Here is a 22,031-nt window from a genome sequence, read left to right as displayed (position 1 = left end):
GGCGGCGGCGGCGGAGCGTGCGGGCGCGTCTGACCGGAGCGGGGCCGGCCGGCGCGCTGCGCCCTGGCTCTCCGCGGGCTCCCTCCTCGCAGTCACCCGACAGTTACGAGTGCCCGGGCGGCTGGAGCCCGCTCCCCGCGCCCGAGTCCGCGGGCGACGTCGGCTCTGGGAGTTTGAAACAGGTTATCCTTTACGAAAGAGTGCTGTCTAGGGCCCCGCACTCGCTCCCTCCCCGAAAAACACCCCCGGAGGGCTCCCCTGAGGCCCAGCGAAAGCTTCCTTCCGCGATTCCGACCCGGGCCCGGAGAGCCTGGGGTCCCCGAGCTTTGGAGGTGTGGCGTGTGAGGCGAGGCGCAAAGCCCTCCAAACCCCAGGCCACCGCTGCCCAGTGGATTCGTCCTCGGCGCCGTTAGGTCCGGAGAAGTAGGCTCATGGCGACCCTGCCTATGGACAGGAGCGACCCTCTCTGTGTCTGATAGAAGGAAACGCCGCCGGGCGCGCCATCCTCAGAAGTGTTCGTGTCTGAGCCCGTTTCTGTTGTTGCAGCCACCTAACACCCTATTCTATTCGCATTTATCCTCCAGAATGCTGACTTCTTCTCTGGGACGTCCCGTAGACCTTTTCTTGACCACGAGGTCCCGCTCTGCCTACCACACACGGTCTTTCTCCTTTTGACAGGACAATGTTTGGAATTGTCTGTATTCTTTAGGAGCCTTGGAGGCTTAGCGCTAACGCGTTGGGTTGCGAATCTCAAAGTCAGCTGTTTGAAACCACTACCCCCCGCTGGGGGGCGGTGAGAAAGAAGGGGTTTCTACGCCTGCAAAGAGTTCTCCAAAGCTCACAGGAACAGTTCTACCCTGCCCTCTAGGGTCGCTACGAGTCATCACAGACTCGACTGATGATGGCAGTGAGTTTTTCTTTAAAAATGTTTATTCTTCAGCTCTTAAACCTCACATTCCATTTTCTGCCTAGCTCACTCCTGTTGGGTATTGATCCCTCACGTTTTCATTGGTAAAGACATGATTACAAGGATATCATGATTATCAGGGTCAATTGTCTTTTATCTTAACAGAAGGTGTGCATAATTCTACCATTTGTTACTTTTGACTAGTGCTTGCACATGTACTTACCATGAAAAAAATGTTTCCAACCTATCTGTGTCCTTACATTCAATTTGTCTCGTAAGTAACTTGCAGCCTGAAAATCTGTGATTTGTGTTGCACACGCAGGTTGCCTCAAAATCCTGAGTCGCAATGCCTGCTAGTGCGACTCTTCCACCGGATGGCACCAAGCACTTGCTTATAGGAGCTAAGTCCATCCGCAGGATCCAGCCCCCACCCTGATGGCTCACGGAACACTGCCAAATGAAAACCGTTTTAGTCACCCACAAGCCGGAGAGAGCCCACCCTGAAATGGTCCCGTGACCAGTGGCCGCACTCCCTGGCCTGAAAGCTGTAGAAAGGAAGGGAACCCGTCTCTGTGCTTCAGTGCACGCTGACTGTGACTCATATTGACCCCACACACGACTGGTTAATACAGGAGCAGACAATCTCATCTTTCTCCCACCGAGCTGCTGGTGGTTTTGAACCACCAACCTTAGGATTAGCAGCCCAGTACTTACTCCACAGTACCACCACGGCTCCTTTGCACCCTGAACTGGAGACTAGGAAGCCCTTTCCGAACCTGTTTTCTATTTCAGGGAGTAAGTGTCTGACTGCCCCCAGCACCATGCAGATAGTGCCCCCTACTACTACTCCATGAGGGGATGGTTAGACACGTGGGTGCCAGCCCCAGATTATAGCCTGTCAGTTCTGTTAGGCATTAGGTGGGGTGGTGGTTTATTTATAATTTATGAAGATACTAGAAGAGAGGAGTGGGGAAGAACACCGGCACTGGGTCTGCCTGAGGGACTGCCTCTTCCTATCACTTAATTGAAACATTTAATCTGTTTACATTTAACACAGTTACTAATATAATTGGGTATAAATCCTACCATCTTGTTACTTCTGACACTCATCTGCCCGTTTGTCATACTGTGGTGGCTTGGGTGTTGTAGTGAATACCATGACACCAATATTTCCAACACCAAGAGAGCCACCAGGATGACAGGTTTCAGTGGAGCTTCTGGACTAGGACAGACTAGGAAGAAGGAAGAGGCATGTGTTAGTCTGGGTAGACTAGAGAAACAAATCCATGGACACGGTTATGTGCCTAAGAAAGAGCTTTATATACAAGAGCAATTGAACATTGAGAAAACATCCCAGCCCAGTCCAGATCAAGTCTATAAGTCCGGTATTAGCCCATATGTCTGATACCAATCTATAAAGTCCTCTTCAGACTCACGCACACAATGAATGACAGAGTGGTGGGTGAGGGGAGACAGCACACTGTGTAGAGCACGAAATAACTATTAATATTCATGGTTGATCGGGGATGGGGGGGGAGTGGGAGGGGGAAAGAGAAGGGGCTGCTGCCAAGGGGTCAAGTACAGAGGTTGTTATGGAGATGTTGGTGGCAGCATCTGTCCAAGTGATACTGTTGAATGATCGATTGTTGTGGGATTTGTGAAAGCCCCCCACTTAAATGATTAATTTAAAAAATCAAACAACTTATTGCCTGGGACTAATTGGTTACCTCCCAGTGGTCTCCCCAACCATACTACTGAGCCCTTCCACCATTACATCACCCCTACGGGTTACATCATTCTACGTCCTTAGTTGCACGTAATATCTGGAGTCCTTTAAAAAAAGTGTATTTGTTGCCTGTCTTCCCCACAAGAAGCTCCGTGAGGGCAGGCTCTTGCTCACGACTGTCCCCGGAATCTTGAATTGTGCTCTGCATGGAACCTAGGCCGGCTGGTTGGGGTATGATTGACTGCCTCCTGGACTAGATTGGAGCCTTTTCCAGATCAAGTAATGTTCTCCAGTTTGGGTTTTCCTCCTCTAGCATCCAGGAGTAGCGCGTGCTGTGGAGACAATGTTAATTTAAATAAGAGCCAGGAGTCCATCCATCCTAGCGTGGTACTAAGGAGAACCCACTTCTGCCTCATCTATGATATGCCCGTGGGCAGTCTTGGCCTGCTAAAATGCTCGCTAAAGAAGAGCGCGGGCAGTCTGCCCTTCCCTGCGCACCGTACGTGCCCAAGGGAAAAGCGGTCTTCCAGGTGTCACGAAGCAGACAGTAGCACAGCTATTGTTGGGTGCCTTCTCTCGCGATGCTTTGTATTTCCTCCAAAGCATAGTTACTTTAATAGGACGAAGGCCAAACGTCCAAAGATGTCAAGTTCTTAAACTTCACCCAATTAAGCTTGAATATGTGGATATGTTCCAGTGCATCTGTTTCGAGCTTCAAGCTATGAAATTAATGTAGACTTCAATACTAGCATTTTATTTATGTTAACGAAGAATGAGACTATCAGCATGCGCTCTGGTGCTCGGGGCAAATATGTCATGCACACACGCACAGGTGTAGGTGTATCAGGATAAGTGAAAAAGTATTGCTACCAGAGTCTGGTTCATGCATCCACAGGTTTACTCCAGTAAGACATGTTCAAATGTCTCTGCCATCAGTGGATGGCTGCGACAAGGTCCCTCACTCGTCTAGTCTCTCTCCTTTGGGGGCCTTCAGAACAAAAAGGTCCAATCGAAACAGTGGCTTTGGGGGGATCGATGGGGCGAGTTCAATTCAAGCTCAGAAAGTTATGACACCTGTTTCTGAGGATCTTCAAGGGATCTTCTTGGTAGACTTTCTCAAAGGATGCAGGATGATCGTGGATTATGATGCTTTAAGAACATTCAAAACTGCCCTGGGAGTAAAAGGTCAGGAAAATGCACCACGGCATTGTTTCCACGCCGACGATGCACAAAGTGTGCAAGGTCTGTTGGAACTGAATTCCCCGGGAAATCTTACCCTATCCACCATCCTCCAGTCTTGATCTTGCCCCTAAATCCAGGAATGTTCCCTTCAATCCAGGAACATTGAAAAGGAACATGATTTGATTTCCCTGAGGACATCAACACGGCCTTGTTGCCTGCCTCCTCCATGAGATCGGAGCCTTCCTCCGATCACGTAACGCTCTCAAGTTGGGGTGTTTCTCCAGCATCTAACAGTAGTGAGTGCGTTGTAGGGACAATGTTTTGACATGGTGTAAACTGAAGAACCATCAATTCTTTTTTTGGGCGGTGGGGGGGTTGTAGAGAGATGGAAACACCTTCAAATTTGTATAGACCTAGATGGAGGTGACGTCCAGAAAAAACAGCTTCACATTTTGATATTTTTGTTTGATAAAAGTGGGAACTGATCCCAATGATTGACATATAACCACCACCACTCCCCGCCCCGGCCCCAGGGGGACAAACAACAGAAACATGGGTGAAGGGAGACAGTGGATAGAGTAAGATATGAAAATAAAATTTATAATTTATCAAGGGTTCATGGTGGGTAGCAGGTGGGGGAGAGAAAAAAGAGGAGCTGATACCAAGGGCTCAAGTAGAAAGAAAATGTTTTTGAAAATGATGATGGCAACATATGTACAAGTGTGCTTGATACAATTGATGTATGGATTATTAGAAGAGCTGTAAGAGCCCCCAGTAAAATGATTTATATATAAAGTTGCTATGATTTTGTACCAATGTTTTTTTTAACTTTCCCCCATAGGTGTACATACTAGCGTGGGCTACAAAGGGAATCTTACTGTGTGTGAATGGGTTACATGTGTGTGAATGGGTTACATGTGGATCTGCTAGGAGAAAGGTGAAGGCATCTATACCCGTACAGTTTGTTGCAGAAACCCCCGGGGCACTTCTGTCCTGTCCCAGAGTGGCTGTGCATCGGAATCAACTCCATGGCAGTGAGTTTAGTGAGAAGGAAATCATTGGCTGAAAGTACTAGTTTCATATTGTTTTATTCCATAAAAAAATCAACAACAACAACAACAGTACAACAACAAACCTAATGCATACTAATAGAAGAGAATACATTTTTCAGTTGCAACTGTGTCCAAAATTAAAGCTTGGATTTATTTAATCGAAAGTCTCACACAGTGTGCTCCTTCAACACTGTAACATGTAGAAAGTGTCTCTTATTCCGGAAGCAGATCCTCTCCCAGCTCTTCATCGGCAAAATCGTCCTCTTCCATCCTCTTTTTGGCAGCAGTTTTGGGTCTTTCAATCTGAGGGCCCAGTGGGTCCACGTAGGAGACATCTAGGTTACAAAACAGATGGGTGCGTTAGAACAACAAACAGAATCAGAACAACGGGAAGCCAATTCGCCTTGCCATCAAAACCAAACAGCTCAGCGTGAACAGAAATGCTTTCCCACGACCAACTGTTGGAAGTTGTCTCTTAGAGGCCCAGGGCCCGAGGACCCGGGCGGGCGGCTCTCCAGTCGTCTTCAGCCCTGATGTGCCCTCGGGGTCTGGGGGGGAGTACCAGCACTTGCCTATTTCTTTGTTACTGCTACTTTCATAAGGTTCATTTGTCCCGGGTAAAGCTCTGAGCTTGGCATTGAGTCGGTCACCTTTACTACTGGCACTACAGTTCTGGCCACTCTCTGAAAACACAAACATAAAAATGCATTTGTTTAATACGTTGAGACAACACAGCACTACATTTACCCGTCTTAGGATGGAACTTAGTTGCCAACAAATAGGCGAATTGTTGCATTCAGGAGGCGATGTCCTGGGGGTGTGCTTTTTGTTTGTGTTTGTGATTTTGAATGTGGGGATCTGGGATGTGCAGAGAACATCACAGAAGAGTCAGTCAGGGTTGCATGTCCCCTTTCAAACGTGTGCGGAGTTATTACAGGTCTTTTTGGGGGGGATCCGTTTGTAGAAAGTTCAAGACCATACCCTGACTCTCATAATCGATCAATGGACAAATAGGAACTGAATAGCCAGGCGATAACAAGTCCGCGTATCAAGGTTGGTGAGGGGCCCTACAAACACCTCAGAAGACCCTCAGGGGCAGATGCTGGGCACACTTAACCCGGAGGGAACTGAGCTGGCACCTATCCTGCTTCAAGCATTGGGAAGAATGCTCACACAGGAGACGTGTAGACATACCCTGGGGCATCGCAACGACTTTGGCTCAAGGAAGGCAAAACCTACAGAGGAGGGGCTGGCACCGGGACAAGGGCAGTCTGTAGGCACCGAGGAGTTCCAAGTCGGGCAGAATGAACACTTACTGCAGAGAGCCAGTAGGAGGCTTTTTTAACCCTTGTGTCTTTACTGAAAACCTCTTTACTTTGACTTAGGTGGGGGCTTACATATTAGACCAACAACCTCAACAACCTATCAGACTTCTCAAAGGCTTGATCGCCCCCCTTCCCCCCCACCTTAGTTGTCCATTTCCTCCTTGTAGACTGTTCCCACTCCTTTCGCCAAGGTGACGCCGCCTCCTCTCCAGCGTCTTCCTTCCCTCCCCCTCCTACCTCGGGGAACTACCAAACGTCTCTTGGCTTTGGTATGAAAACAGGCCTCTTGATTAAAAAACAAACACACTTATAACAGCACTAACAGACAATATCTGCCCTTTTGTGATTGGCTGCACTAGCACAGTGTCCTCCAGAATCCACGTCATGAGGCGTTTCAGAGTCTCGTGGTCGATCGGATCCCAGTTGCGTGCTTGTCTATTCATTCTTCCGCTGCTGGGCATTCGGGCAGGGCCCACCTTCTTGCCGTTGGGAAGAGTGCTGTGTGATGAACAGTGTGCGCGGCTCTGCCATGCTCGTTCTTAGTCCCAGTGGATACCATGTCGGGGACCGCTGGCTCTGTCGGTGCTGCTATTCCCACGTGTCTGCGGAAGCACCATACTGCCTTCCACAGAGCAGCCTCCACTTCCACGACAGCTGCTCAAAGGACCAGCTCTCCAGAAAGAGTATGAGCTCTTGCTCTTAAATTTCTGCCGTATAATACATAGCACATATATGAAGTTTCCACATAGTAAGCACATACACACACACACACACACACACACGCACGCACGCACGCACGGGAACGCACACACGCACACAGATTTGCTAGGGAAATTAGATCATTAATGAGAGGAGTTATCCCACTTCTGCCCATCATTTATTTTCTGGGTGTATTTCATATTTTAGTTGATGGAGTTAGTGTCTGGGAATGTATTAAAACAAGACAGCTTTAACAATCCCCACAAATGGCATCGAAGTATTAAGTGCTTTGTGGGTTCACATCAAAAGCATGGGCATTTCCCCTATCACTGAAGAACCTGGAACATAAAGCCCTTTAATTCAATGTTTCTGAGGTGCCTCAGTCTTTTGAGATGCTTTGGATGATTTTGTTCCTTTAAATTTTGTTGTTGTTGTCAAAAGGGTCTTTTCTTGTTTTTGCTCTATCCAGGAGGTTAGAAAATCACTTAAGTTAGCGCAGACCGAGAAAGAGAACTACTGCTCTAGTCAATATTTACTTTACTTCCCTCTAGTCAATATTTACTGTATTGCACTTTCGTACATGCGTGGTTGTATCATATATATAAACAATGCACCCACTTTTCTTTTGTTTTGACCTTTATACAAATAGTTTCATTCCGTGAGGAGAGTTTGGATTTGCCTTTTTTACGTAACGTTATGTTTCTAAGGTTGAGGCTGGATGTTTTGTTTGTGTGTTTGTTTACTGGCTATTTGTATTGGGAATTGAATTTGTACTGTCTTGTCCAAAACTAGAGGGGCTTTGTATTCTTTTCCCCTGGGATGGATATGCTTCAAGATTCTTGCTTACTCTAAATTCTATAACTCTAAGATTTTCTTACAAGAGAAAAATATCATTTGAGAGTGTTAGTGCTATCTGATAATCATTCAGATATATCAGTCTTCAATATTTTATTTGCAGGAAACTTGTGTAACTTCCCTCTAGATCAGTGTTTCCCAAAGTGGGGGACACTGCCCCCTAGAGGCTACGGTAATATCCAATAATGGGCTTCAAAAGCTGATGCCTACACATTTTCCTGGATTATAGGCTACAATGAAGTACAGACATTTTTAATAGCCTAAGGGCACTGAGTAATTCTGCTGTTCTCCTGGATTTTAATTTTCCCTAAATTAAAAAATCTACAATTTAGATTGCCCTTATTTTGAGTATTCAATGTACCTATGTTTTGATTTAATAGTGTTTATCATTTTTATTAATTTTTAAATGAGGATCTGTCAGTTAAAAGAATGCTCCAGGAATCATGTAATCACTGTTGAATTACAGCCTCCGTAGCATGCAATGCCAAGTTCAATAGGCATCCTCTCTGGGCACCTTAAAGCTATTTAGTTACTTTCTGGCTTCCTGTGAGAAGTCAACAAGCATTTCTTTCTTATTTTGTAATCTGACTGTGATGGAGGCAGTTGTAAATAACTTTTAATGATTACACTGGAAATCTATTTGACTTCATAATTTGGAGTTCATGAATCCTAGAAAATTCTCAGCCATTCTATTCTTGATTACTGCTTTCTGTAATTCTTTCTACTCAAGTAAATGTATATTAGACCTTTGCACTATGTCCTTCAGATCTCTTAACTTTTCCTATTTTCATTACTTTTACATTGTGTGCTGCATTCGTCAAAATTTCTTCAGCTCTGTCTGCCAGTCCATTAACCTTGTATCTGAACTGGTATGCTCTTCACAGGCTGGAAAACTTTTCTGTCAAAGGGCCAAGTAGTAAATGTTTCATGATATGCATGCCGTGCAATCTCGGTTGCAATTACTGAAGAATGCCACTGCAGCGGGAAAGGAGTGCTCACGGCAGTGCACTAGTGAAACTACTGGAACAAGGAACAGCCTCCGTGGGCTCTGGCTGTAGTCTGCCAAGGTTTATTAATGTAGTAGTTAGATACTCTGTTGTCAATTTGAGACTATTATTAGTGAAGGGGTGGAGTTTAGCCTGCCAATCAAGCTGCAACTTGATGACCTCATTTGGAGGTGCTAAGGAGATAAATAGCTCACTCGAGGTGGGACACATACTCACTCCCTGCGAGACATTCCTGTTGACAAGACACATGGAGCTACCCTAGAGCCCTGGAGCTGGAGGAGCCACGTTTAGACCCTGCCAGCACTGAGATGCTTTAATTTTGGACACAGTTGCAACTGAAAAATGTATTCTTTTTTTCCCTCTAATCTTTTTTGCACAATTTTTCTTAATGCACAGTTGCTCTTTGATATAAAGTTCTCTCTTACACACACGAGTGTCTCTGACTTTGCTTCTCTAGTCAATTCTGACAAACACAACTGGCTGTTTGGCAGATGTGGAAAAGGATGTAGCAAGAGGGGCCGAGCAGAGGATCAGGGCTGAAAGCAGACAAGACCAGAAACATGCTTCCTTGTGTTTTATGGACAATGCAAAGGCATGCACCTGTGCGGATCGTAACACACTCCGGATGTTGTTGAGGAGACTGGGAATTCCCGAACACTTCATTGGGTTCACATGGAATGTGTACAATGGATTGAGAGGCAGTTATTTGCATAGAGCAAGGTATAGTGTGGGGTTTTAAACCAGGACAGGGTGTACGTCAGTGCTATATCCTTTCACCATACTTAGTTGATCTTGTGCGGAACAAAGAATTCGAGAAACAGGACATGAAGAAGGTGGCATGAGGTCCGGAGGAAGGCGTCACCACTTGCGTGACGCAGATGGCACAGCACTGCTTTCTCAAATCCGGGAGGAAGGAGGCACTTACTGACGAAAATCCAAGACTGCAGCCTTCAATATGGATTACGAGTCAAGGTACAGAAAACCACGCTCCCCACAACTGACCCAACAGGTAGCAGCATCATAGATGGTGGGAGGACGGAGGCTTTCAAGGATCTCATTCTGCATGGATCCACAATCAATACTCAGGAACACAACAGCCCAGTAGTCACATGATACACTGCATCGGGCAGAACTGCTGCACAAGACCCCTGAAAGCGTTGAGGAACAAAGATGTCACTCGGAGGACTATTTTCAATCGCCTCGCATGTGTGTGAAGGCTGGACAATAGCCAAGGAAGCCCGCAGAAGCATCAGTGCATTGGCAGGATGGCGCTGGCAAACAACACTGAAGGGGTATAGAAGAAGACACACATTTCTCTCGTAAGAAGTACAGCCAGAAGGCTCCCTCGAATCGAGGAGGGTAAGACTCCGTTTAACGTAATTGGACGCGTCATCAGGAGACCAGTCCCTGCATACCGCTCAGCAAAGTAGAACTCAAGCTCAAACGCACTCCCGTTCAGTTGGTTTCGACCCACAGCGACTCCACCGGCCAGAGCAGCACTGCCCCCCGGAGTTTCTGGCACTGCACATCTTCACAGGAGTAGAAAGTCTCATCTTTCTTCCACAGAGTGGCTGGCCTTTTCGAGCTGCTGACCTTGTGATTAGCAGCCCAACTCGTCAGTTACTCTGCCACTCGGGCTCTTTGGCAGAGGAGGGGGTCAGTGAGGAGGAGGAAGGCCCACGGGGCCTAACAGCTGTGAGAGGAGGGCTGTGCTGTGTCGGCAGTGACTTAATGCATTCTAGTTTCTAAATTAAATCGGTTTCATTTCTGGAGGCTCTATTTGGCTCGTTTTGATCTCTGCCTCGTCTCTTTTGTATTTTGTAACTTCGCTGTTGTGAAGTGCTGTACGATGGCAGAGCAGGTCACCCGTTTACATCCAGCCACCCACATACGCTTGGTTTCATCCCTTCCATTGCCACCCCTCCCCCCTCCCCCTGCTGTTGCCTATTTCCATCCCTCTTTGTTCTTAACCTTCTGAACCTGGTCGGCAGGTAAATGCTGCCCATTTGAGCTCAACTAGCTGATTCTCTTAAGGCGTTTGTGTCTTACATGTGCTATATTTCCCCTACAGAGCTGTCTCTTGTTTGGTTGAAAATGGAGTCATGAGTGGGAGGAGTTCATTCCCGGTCCTGCGGGGTGACGAGGCCGGGGGTCTCACTTGTGCCTGGTCCTTTTTGTGAATTTGAGTTGTGTTCCACAGTCTCCTCTCACTCTATGCAGGACCTTCTTAGTTCATCACTTTTAGAGAAGTTGAGCCGGGTAGCTGAGCACCATCTTGTTCTGGTCTCAGGGTCCTAGAGACTGCTGGGTGGTCCAGTAGTTCATTCTGCTAACGGTTCCCACGTGTCTTTGCTTTCATCCTTCTTCCTTTGATAGGGAGAGACCCATCATTGCACCGGACAGGGCCCTCCGGAGCTTTGACCATCCCAGTCGCTCCTCACAAGGTAGGATGAAGGACACTGACTTTGTGGACTCTGCTATGCCCTTTGACCTTGGTGCCCAGGGTGCCTCGTCTTTCATTGCTTTGTGATACTCCAGAGTAGATGAGTATTCTCCACTCCTCTGAGTTTGGATGTTAGAGAGTTTCGACGGTGAGGGCTCAAGGCTGATGTTACACAAGCCCACGGAGGAGCACTGAGCGAGGGGCCTCAGACGGAATCAGCACAGCCCACGCCTTGAAGCGATCCACGACTGGTTTCCTTTCTTCTAAGACCATTCGGATGGGCTAAGGAGCTACCCTAATTTGGTATGACCTCATATCATTAATATTGTGGTTAGCGTCCTGACTCCTGGCCTCAGGGCACAAGGGAGCAAAACAGTACCCGCCCCTGCGCACCCCCATGATCGGTTGGAGACTGGATTTTGTGGCTTCAGACGGCTCCATTGGCCAATTGACAGCAGCAGATTCCCAAGTCTTTCGTTCGAGTCCCTCTTAGTCTGGAAGCTCTGTGGAATCCCATTTTGCATCAGAGCAGCACGCAAGCCTCTCCTTGGGAGAGAAAGCCCCGGACCGGCCCTGGAAGGTGAGATTTCTATCACTGAATCACCAATACGAACTCTTAACTGATAACTGGTAACGTGGTGTCTGATACCATCATCAAAATCTGTATCCAAGCACAGGTACAGTGGTCAGAAACTCCAACACATCTTTTTTGGGGGGTGGAGGGGGGGTGGGGGGGTGGGACTGCACCACACAATTCAGTCTGTTACAGTGAGAATTTCTGTGTTGTCTGCTTCCTAAATTTTCCCCAGTAGAGGTAAACTAGCAGAAGACACCTGCTTTATTAGGGGAAAAAGGAATCTTTTCCATTCTAGAGTTCAGGTAACAAGCGATAAAGGCATTTTTATCCTTGAAATACTTGTATGCTTTTTTATCTGATAATTACATGGTCTGTAGTCTTTGAATAATGCCTGGGGGCATTATTCACTAAGCTTTGTACTGTTAACTGTAACCCAGGAGGTTCAAAACCACCAGCTGCTCCTTGGGAGGCGAGATGAGGCTGTCTTGTAATGATTCAAAGCCTCAGAAACATGGCTATGCATGTGAAATGTGCCTTAGCGGAGTAGTGGGCTATGTGTTTCTTGGGGGTCGGCAGTTCGAAAACCACCAGTTGCTCTGAAAGGGAGACATGAGGCTTTCTACTCCCCAATGGTTTACAGTTTTGGAAACCCACAGGGGCCGATCTGCTCTGGCTGTAGTGTCTCTCTGAGTCGGCCTGGAGAATGAGCCAGAATCAACCAGGTAGCAGTGGATGGGGTAGTCTTTGACGAGCAGCCGCGCTAGCTTCTCCAGTGGCTTGTTTTCTTAGGTGTTGAGATGGTTTTTAATCATAGATTCTTGCTCTTGGCAACTACCTGAAGGAATTATTTGAGGGTTAGGTTCCAAGTGTCTATTTCCTACAATGGTGTCGTTCCAGGCACGGGCAGTACTACCCACCAGTGTGCATGTTGAAGCATACTTTCAGCAGAGGCTCTTCTGGGCATGTGTACTCTCCCCCCACAGCCACGTGAATGAGGGCTTATGGACAGGAATCCTCACGGGATACTTTCCCCCGTGTTTTACAACGAGAGCCAGGGTGGAAACAGATCCCTCTGGAGGTGGATTGATCTTTGTTGACCTACTTGAAAGTCTGGTGAAGGGGGTTCTTTGATTTCTGAGCTCTCGCCCTGTGGACACCCAGGATTCCTCTGTTTCCTGTGTGTGGTCCCCAAGAGCCAGGCTCTAGAGTGTAGACCACCGGCGAATGGCTGAAGTGCCAGCTCCACCGTACGGGAGGGCCTTGCGATTTAAACTTCCTTGTCCCTTTTCGTCCCCAAACACTTGTCTTTTTATTGTTAGCCAACTTTATAATCAGCAGAAACATGTTAAACGTGTCCTTAAAATGTTACTGTCAACTCTTTATGTTTCAAATGAGGAAACAGGTCCAGGGAGGTGATGTCACTTGTTCCGAGGGATGACAGTTGGGGGGAGCCAGTTCCAAATCCGGCCTCTCTGACTCCCCATTTGGCACCTCTCTTGAAACAAGAGTGCCTCTCTGGCAAAGGGTCCCAGCAAGCTGTAGCACACTGGCCTTATTCAGAGCCACATTCCTGCCAGAAGCTACCGGCTGACTCCTGAGAATGTGACTGGGTCAATAACGACAAGTAACAAACATCCTGACAAAGTCAACTATCAATCTTTCTTCACTGCCGCGATTCGTGTTCCGGACCCCTCTCTGATCCCCGTAAAGGCAGAGCCTGTTTGAGGGATCAAAGATCTCCCACCATTTCCCTTCAGGGGGGGATGACTTTGGCTTTGGCTAAGATTTTTACAAGGCACCCCTCCCTACGGAGGCGGCGGCCTGCTTTGATGTTGTGGAGCAGCACCGGGTTTAAATAGGAGAAGGGTTTCTTTTTCCCCAGAGAGAAAGTGAGTTTGAAAACGCAGGCTCTGTTCAGAGCACACACTGAGTGCGCGTCAGAGGCCATGTTCTATTCAAATTAAACAAACAAACAAACAAACAAACAAATAACCCCAGCTTCCAACGGGAGACAGTCTCTGCTTATTTGGAAAGCATATTGTTAAAATCATTAAAAATATATTTTTTTCTTTGATAATGGTAGATAAACCGATGGCAGAGAAGCAATGCACCTCGTGTTTGCGCACGCTTTAACCAGAACTAAACAACTGCAGAGACTGTCTCCGACTGAGAGGCGCGGCGCTGGTCATGCGGACACCTAAATGGTGAGCGCGAGGAAAGGAGAGCAGTTTCCAAACAGGAAAGCGTCCCTGAGAACTTGCCCCCGTGGTGCAGGCGAAGCAGCCCGGCTCTCTGTCTGCAGAGGGGCTGACATCCACTGGGGGTGGGGGGACGGGGGCGCTCAGCTTCCACATTTACTAGAAAGTGCAATTTTCGTGCTGTCACATCCAGGACACATTTTACAAACCCAGTAAAAAGAGCTGCTGTCTTGGAATTCCCCTGTGTTGGGGATTTCGCTACGCCTTTTCCAGAGACGTCATTTAGTTCACAGAAAAGCCAAAGGACACGACACCACGGAGCTTCGTGCAACAGCCGGTGTTTCTCGGAAAGTCTGCCACCTCAGGCAGCTGCGATGTGAACTGGTCCCTAGTGCTGGGGCTCCCGGTGGCCACACAATCTCCCTAAAGATGAAGCATGGAAGCCGGCCGGGTCCCACCCAGCAGAGGGGCTGCCAGAAGGTTGGCTGGAGGGACGATGTCACAGGGCAAGGCTTGGCCTGGACCTACCTCTACGTAAGCATCTGGTGTACTCCCACTGCTTTCTGTCATCACTAATGGCATCAACATGCACGGTCATACTTCTGTCTGAGTCTGATTGCACCTCTACAATCGGCTCCTATCTCGGGGTCTGGACATCTTAAAGGTCTTGATGCATATCACCGAAGTGCGATCTAGAACGGGGTACCATGTTAAACTCCCGCCAGTCATGTTCAGTTTATTCAGAATGACCATCTCATCTCATCCTTCCTGTCCTTGAGAAGTATTATCCAGAAACAAACAAACAAACAAACAAGCAAACCCCAACCTCACTCGTTTCCAGGGCTTTGAAACAGTCTAGGCACGTCTATATACAAACAAGGGCAGCTAACCCATAGAGAAACCAGATCTCTTGCATGTCGGATTTTGGCCGGAGTAGGAAGCAGGGAGGGCAAACTATTGAGTGATACAGGAAACACCGAGAGAAGATAGAAAGACTACACACTGTCACAGCATCAAAGAGAACGAGTCGACAGTCCACCATCTCAGGAGGTAGCACCTGAACCAGAAGCAATGGTGCTGAGGGAAGGAGTTCAAACTGATGGATGCATTGGCCAAGAGCAAGGCCCCAGGAATTGATGGGATGCCCAAAGAATGCTTCACCAAGCTGAAGCAGCATTGGAAGCACTCCCTGGTGTAGGCCAGGAAATCTGGAAGCGAGCGTCTTGACCAAGTGACTGGAGGAGGTCCGTGTGGTGCCCATTCCAAAGAAAGGTGCCCCGACAGAGTGCTCAAACCAGAGAACGACTCCACTGACATCGCGGGCAAGTAAAGTGCTGTTTAAGATCGTCCAACAGCTGCGGCAGTACACTGACAGGGAACTGCCAGACGGAACAAGAGACATCATTGCTTCTGTCCGGTGGTTCTTGGCTCAAAGCAGAGAACACGATAAAGATGTTGACTGTGTTTCATTGACTGTGCAAAGGCATTTGACTGTGTGGACCATAATACACTGTGGATAACCTTAAGAAGAATGGAATTCCAAAACACTTCGTTGTGCTCATGAGGAACTTGGCCATGCATCAAGAGGCAGTTGTGCAAACAGAACAGGGAGTATTGCACTGCGTGGCTTAAACTTAGGGAAGGTGTGCCTGCAGGGTTGCATCCTCCCCTATCCTTGTTCAATCTGTACGCTGAGACAATCTTCAGAGAAGCTGGGTTCTATGAAGAGGCAGGTGGCATCAAGATCGAAGGAGGCTGATTAACAACCTGTGATATGCAGCTGATAGAACCTTGCAGGCTGAAAGTGAGGAGGACTTGAAGCACTTGCTGATTAAGATCAAGGATTGTAGCCATCAGTATGGATCACAACCCAATGTAAGGAAGACCAAATTTCTCACAATGAACCGGTGGGTAACATCATCATGATACATGGAGAAAAGGTTGAAGTTGTCAAGGATTTTGTCTTACTTGGATCCACAGTCAATGCTCATGGAAGCAGCAGTCAAGAGAACAAAAGACATATTGCATTAGGTCAATCTGCTGCCCAGACCACTTCAGAGTGTTGAAGAGCAAGGCTGCTACTTTGAGGAGTAAGGGGCGCCTGACCCAAGCCATGGTATTCTCCATTGCATCACACGCATGTGAAAGTTGGACATTGAATAAGGAAGACCAAAGGAGAATCGATGCCTTTGAATTGTGAAGGGCTGACGAAGAATATTGAAAGTACCAGGCACTGCTCAAAGGACAAACTGACCTGTCTTGGAAGAAGTGAGGCCAGAGTGCTCGTAGAGGCAAGGATGGCAAGACTTGGTCTTACATACTTTGGGCGTGTTGTCAGGAGAGACCAGTCTCTGGAGAAGGACAGCAGGTTTGGTAAGTGGAGGGGCGGTGGAAAAGAGGAAGGTCGTGAGGCCGTGAGCGGAGGAAAGAACTGATTCACCCATGAGAGAACCAGAGCGACGGGATCGGGGCACCAATGGGAGAGTTTGTCTTGGCACAGAGTAAGGATAACGAGAACGAAAGGCCAACGAAGAATAAAGAAGATAAAGGGAATTCGCGGCAGGAGAGGAGGAACCTGAGCTCATGGGAATGACTCCTGGGTTTAAGTTGGCATGCCTGAGCACCGTGGAACTCTTGGACCTGCAGGGAAGGACAGGAACATGCGATGAGGGCCGTCTAGAAATGCTATTTGTCAGAAGAGGCCAGGTGGAAATAGTACGGCTAGGTGCTAGGCTCCAGGCCTTCGGGGACAAAGACTACCAGAGCCTGCATTTCAGGGACGAACTGCTGTCTCTGGTCTCCGAGGCTGTAAATCTTTACAGGAACAGAAAGCCTCATCTTTCTCCTGACGAACAGCTGGTAAGTGTAAACCCCACTGCCCTTTCGGTCAGCTGCACACCTCCTGAGGAGCTCTGCCACTAGGCTCCCAGGTGTCACTCAGGGTTGGGCATAACAGGGTGGGGAGATGGAGGTAGTGTTTCTTATGGACCTACTTGGTCAGGAGCTCGACAAATGGGTTTTGCTGATGGAAAGGCAGAAAGGAACAGAGGGAGAAAAAGAATTGATAAGAGTATACTGGGATGTGTGCATAGGTATGTCTACTTATCTTGTCTATACACACACACACACACACACCTGGAAACATTTGTGACTGAATTTCCTGTGCTTTCATTAAGTTGATCCTGCAATTTAAGAGTAATTGTACACATGTTCTGATGGATCACGGGGCCACTGGAATGAATAGTCACCTTCCTAAATTGGTTCATTTCAAACACCAATATGCATTTATATGGTCTAGCGTTTTTTGTTTTAAAATGCCCTTACATTTTTTCCCCTAGAAAGACAGAGGTACATTTGTGTACACTCGCCTTCCTGTGTGGGGAACTGTGAGCCGGCAGTGACACCAGAGAGTGGCGACTCCGAAGGCGTCCATTCTAGCAGGTGGACCCTCACGTTCTATGTGGACTCTAAGCTGTCACCACGGCCAGGCTTGCCTTTTGTCCAGGAGGAACAGTAGTAGCTGCATAAGGCCAGCCTTGTCGAAGCGGCAGAGGCAGTTCCCCATCCTCACCGTCTCATCCCTCTCATCGACCCTATTGGCAAAACCAGCATCTTATTGCTGTTGAGTCCGCTTGGCTTCCTGGGGACCCCACGTGTGGGTTTGAACCACCGCACCTAGTAACCTAAGGAGTCAGGCTTGTGCCACCAAGGGACTGTGACAACATACTCAGATGGATCCCACTGCTATTGACTGACGAGGGCAATGCAACCCAGACACAGGTGCCAGGTGACACCAGCCGTGGCGACCGACTTGAGTCAGGGCTTCCATGGGGCTGGAATGGATACCAAGACTGAGGCATTTGGTGGCGCGCGGGCAGATCGCATCACCTCTGGATGTGGACTTCGCTGACACATCTGGAGGGGCTGGCAGTGGCCAAGGCTGTCGCAAGAGAAACTTGCTGAGGTGCACTCTCACTGTACACGCTGTCGACTAGGTGAAGACAGTGGTAAGCAGGGAAAGCCCAGGCCCCCACTGGTCATTACCAAGGCTACTCACAGCATGCTGGCCAACCTGGCCCACATGTTTCCATACATCCAGCAAGGTAAGGACGGTTTTTAGATTTTTAAATGGCTGGAAAAGGAAACCAAACCAAAAACAAAGGGCGAAGACTATTCAAGACCCGTTTATAAATTAAGTTGTACGGACCACGTCCGCCCCCACTGGCTTACGGGCGGGCGGGCAATGGCAGTTCTCGAGAGACCTCCTCGGCAGAGCTGAGTCACTGCGGCAGAGAAGTGCCGCAAGTCAGCGACCGACTCGGGTCACTTCCGGCAAATCTGTGCCTATAAGAGGAAGCTTTAATGTTGTTGGTGCTGTTAACTGTCTTTTTGCTTTATTAAGTGCCTTTTAATATTTATCATGACTAAAGTCTTCTTTGGGAGCCCTGGTGGTGTAGTGGCTATGCATTGGGGCTGCTAACTTCAAAGTCAGCAGTTCGAAACCACCAGGGCTCTTCGGGAGACAGATGAGGCTTTCTACTCCCATAAGGAGTGGCAGTCTTGGAAACCCACAGGGGCAGTGCTACCCTACCCTAGAGGGTCCCATGAGTTAGCATCAACCGGAAGGCAATGAGTTGTCTTTTGAAAGCTTCCTTGGTAAAACATGCACACTTAAAAGTGGTTGGAGACTAGGGTGCCTAGCCCAATTATGATTTCAGGTTTCTAGGGGAAGAGGCTGAGCTGACAGGAGCCATGCTCCACTTCCTTCCTTTCTCCCTCCCTCTCGTTCTCTTTGTGGGTCTACTTAGGGAACTCGACAAATGCATTTTGCTGATGGAAAGGCAGAAAGGTAGGAAGGAAAAGTGGGAGAAAAAGAACCGCTAGATTGTGTGTGTGTAGGACTGGGTGCCCCTCGCCCCCTTTTGTCTCCACGGTCTTCTCTCCAGCTCCCCTCTGTAGAGTTGTGGTAGTAAGGCCAGGAGCCTCGGCTCGTTACACAATTAGACACTAGGCATGAGTCGGTCCTTCTGGGACGGTGGTCAGGCCCAGCACAACTGTGAGAAGGCATTCCAACCAAAGGACTAGTTCACCCTTGGACTTCAATCTTCAAATGGAACTTCAAGTTTTTACAAAGAAACTAAGACACGGTTACAATCGATTTTATACACAAGAGCTTTTCCTCAAAAAGTTGGCTGTGAAGCGGATTCCTGTTCACAGAGTCACATTATGCTGCTGATTTTCATGACAACGTTCTTTTCATTGTAAAACTCAGGGATGGGTTCTCAGAGGAGGGGGTTAGCACCCAAGACATAATCGAAACTAAAAATAGAGACAGCACCCTGGGGTAGGTGGGAAAGGGGGACTCACACAGAATAAATGAAACATGATTTGAAAATGAAACCTTTTCAAAATCAGCCGCAAAAGGCAACCATAGTGCTGAAGTAGGACACGGTGTCCTTTCAAGGACAGAGACAATGAGCGCAGACGTGTGCTCGGGCTGCCTCCCTTAGAAAGGCCACAGCACCAGGCTGGAACGTGGCTGAAAATCTTGGTGAGATTTTGGCAGCAAGATTTTCATGGACAAAAATTAGGCATTTTTCACTTCAAGTAACTAAAACAAGCTCATCTATTTTAAGTGAGTTGTATGAAAACAAGCCATGGCATTTTCCGGTGCCTTGATACAGGCTTGGAAAACTGGACACCGGATAACTGGAAGACCGGAGAAAACGGATGCATCTGAACTACGGTGCTGGTGGGGAATGCGGAAAGGGCCTCGGACCGCCACAAGAACAAGCAGGTCTGTCTCGGAAGAAGTACAGCCAGGAGCCCCCCTAGAGGCCAGAAAGGCGAGACTCGTCTCCTGAGCTTCGGACATGCTGTCAGGAGAGACCAGTCCCTGGAGAAGGACATCAGACTTGGTAAAGGGTGGGGGGAGGGGGGCAGTGAAAAAGAGGAAGACCCTCGGTGAGATAAATTGACACAGTGGCTTTAATAATGGACTCCCACATCACAAGGTTGTGAGGATGGCGTAGGAGTGGGTGGGCTGTGTGTCTGTGCATGAGAACAAACTTCATGGCTCCCAACAACATAAAAGCAAAGATACTGAAACTCTAAACCAAACGCTATTTTCATTTGCCTGTGATTTGTATCAAACAATTGGCTTGTTGTTGCTCAATTCTGATGCTCAGTGATCCACGTGATAGAGTAGGACTGTCCCATGGGGAGTCCAGGCTGCCCTGTCTTCCAGGAGATGGCCAGGCCTTCTCTCCCTCAGAGCTGTTGGTAGATTTGAACTGCTGACCCTTTGAGTAGCAGCTGAGTCCTTAAGGGCTAACGTCTATTCAACATATACCACAGGGCGCTGGTAGCACAGCAGGCTACACATTGGGCTGCTAACCTCAAGGTTAGCAGTTTGAAACTGCCAGCTACTCCATGGGAGAAAGAGGAGGCTCTTTGCACCTGTAAAGAGTGACAGTCTCAGAAACCCACGGTCTCACAAGGTCGCTGAGTCACAACTGACTCTATGCCAGGCACTGTATTAAACGTGTTCTCTGGATTGTTTCATTGAAGCGTCAGAGAGGTGACAAGTCCTTGTCCAAAGACAGCGTGTGACAGAGCCAGGGTCTGAGGCTGGTGGCTGAAGCCAGACCACAGGTGACTGAGGACTATCACACGTTGTGAATACTCACTTGACTCTGGGCTTCCAGTGCAGGGGGTGGGGGTGGGTGGGGGGCTCGGCAGCTGTAATTCTGAGAGTGCTCCAACGTGAGGACCACTGGCAGGAAGGGAGCTGAGCGCCAACGTCTGCAGAGAAGTTTACCAGACAGTGGTAAACTGTAGCTACCAGTAGCAGTGAAGGGCAAGGCGTCCAGGAGACTAGTCTGATCTGGCGCAAACCACCCTTTCTGAGGACTGCGTGCATTTCAGAGCCCGGGGGACTGGACAGCGAGTTTCAATCGCGGGTCCCAGCACTGTTCACCGATCAGGGGACAGCCTGGACTGGGAAAGGAGGGTGCAGGCCTCTCGGAGGAAGGAAAAGGCAGGCAGTGTGAAGAAAACAACAAGCCCCTTGGAAGGGGCTGTGCGGCGCTTTAAATGTGTGCCAAGGGGGCCAGGGAACAAGAAACTGCTTGTCAACACGCCTCCGACGGCCTCCTGGTGGGAATAGAGTTCGGTGGTGCCCCCGGCCCACTGTTGATATTGGACTCAAGTGAACTGGATGGGCACAATGAGAAATGGTCCAAAAAAAAAGTGGTGAGGGAAGGCCAAGAGCAGGAGGTGGAGCGTTCACAGAAAGACTTCTTTGATACACAGTATTGAACGTGGGGCGACCTGACCTTGACTCGTCATCAGTGTTTGCTTCACTGACCGAGAGGTGACTCTGCAGGACGGTGGTCAAGGGCAGGAGAAACCCTCTCACTCTCCTTATTAGGGATTCCGTGCCGCTCCCCCCGCCCCCCTGCTCTGAGATGCACATGACTTATGGAGTACTGTGTGAAAGGGAGGGGCCCTGGGGTGCAGTGGGCCACACACTGGGCTGCAAGGTCAGGCAGTCGAAACCATCAGGAGACAGACAAGGGTTTCTACTCCTGTAAAGATTTAGGGACAGTTCTCTGACCTAGAGGGAGGCTTGCTAGGAGTCGACTGACTGGGTGGCAGTGAGTGAGAGCGACCCTGGGAGAAAGATGAGGCCGTGGGCGTCCCTAAAGATATCCTGCCTCGTCCCTCACCGAAGGGCCTCATGGAAGGGATAATATGTCCAAGGGGCGGTGCAGCACTATGAAACGCACACATGTCCTTTAGCTCTCCCCCTTATGTTATGGTCTTGGTTTCACCTCATTAATCTTGTGAGATTTGTGTATGCTCATTAGTATAATTAAGGTCATTGGATGCAAGAAATCCAAGCTAGATAAACCCTTCAGAAATAGTAATGGGTGTAATGACTCCTTGAGGGTATGGGAAGAGTGGAAGGGAGGGGGAATCGATAGCAATGGGGGCTTCATAACCCCACTTGAGAGGATACATTGGATGGTGTTAGATACGGCAAAATAATAATATAT

General features: G+C 48.5%; 1 protein-coding gene across 3 annotated transcripts in view; it reads right to left on the bottom strand.

Moving 5' to 3' along the window:
• Window positions 1–4,884: 4,884 nt before the first annotated feature.
• Window positions 4,885–22,031, bottom strand: part of IFT88 (intraflagellar transport 88) — a 105,720-nt gene continuing 88,573 nt past the window's right edge. For 2 of the 3 annotated variants that reach the window (XM_004714829.4, XM_045293982.1), the window contains exons 25-26: window positions 5,440–5,550; window positions 4,885–5,202 (exon numbers count right to left, since the gene is read on the bottom strand). In XM_004714829.4, coding sequence (XP_004714886.1) covers window positions 5,081–5,202; window positions 5,440–5,550 — 233 coding nt within the window. In that variant the 3' untranslated portion in view covers window positions 4,885–5,080. The remainder of the gene's footprint in view (window positions 5,203–5,439; window positions 5,551–22,031) is intronic. The other variant, XM_045293983.1, reaches the window with a different exon arrangement.

The sequence above is a fragment of the Echinops telfairi genome, unplaced genomic scaffold, assembly GCF_000313985.2.
Source record: "Echinops telfairi isolate 266 unplaced genomic scaffold, ASM31398v2 ScPeMD7_2565;HRSCAF=3150, whole genome shotgun sequence".
NCBI lineage: Eukaryota > Metazoa > Chordata > Mammalia > Afrosoricida > Tenrecidae > Echinops > Echinops telfairi.
The sequence above is the reverse complement of the archived record's forward strand: the minus strand, read 5'-3'. Positions and strand labels throughout refer to the sequence as shown.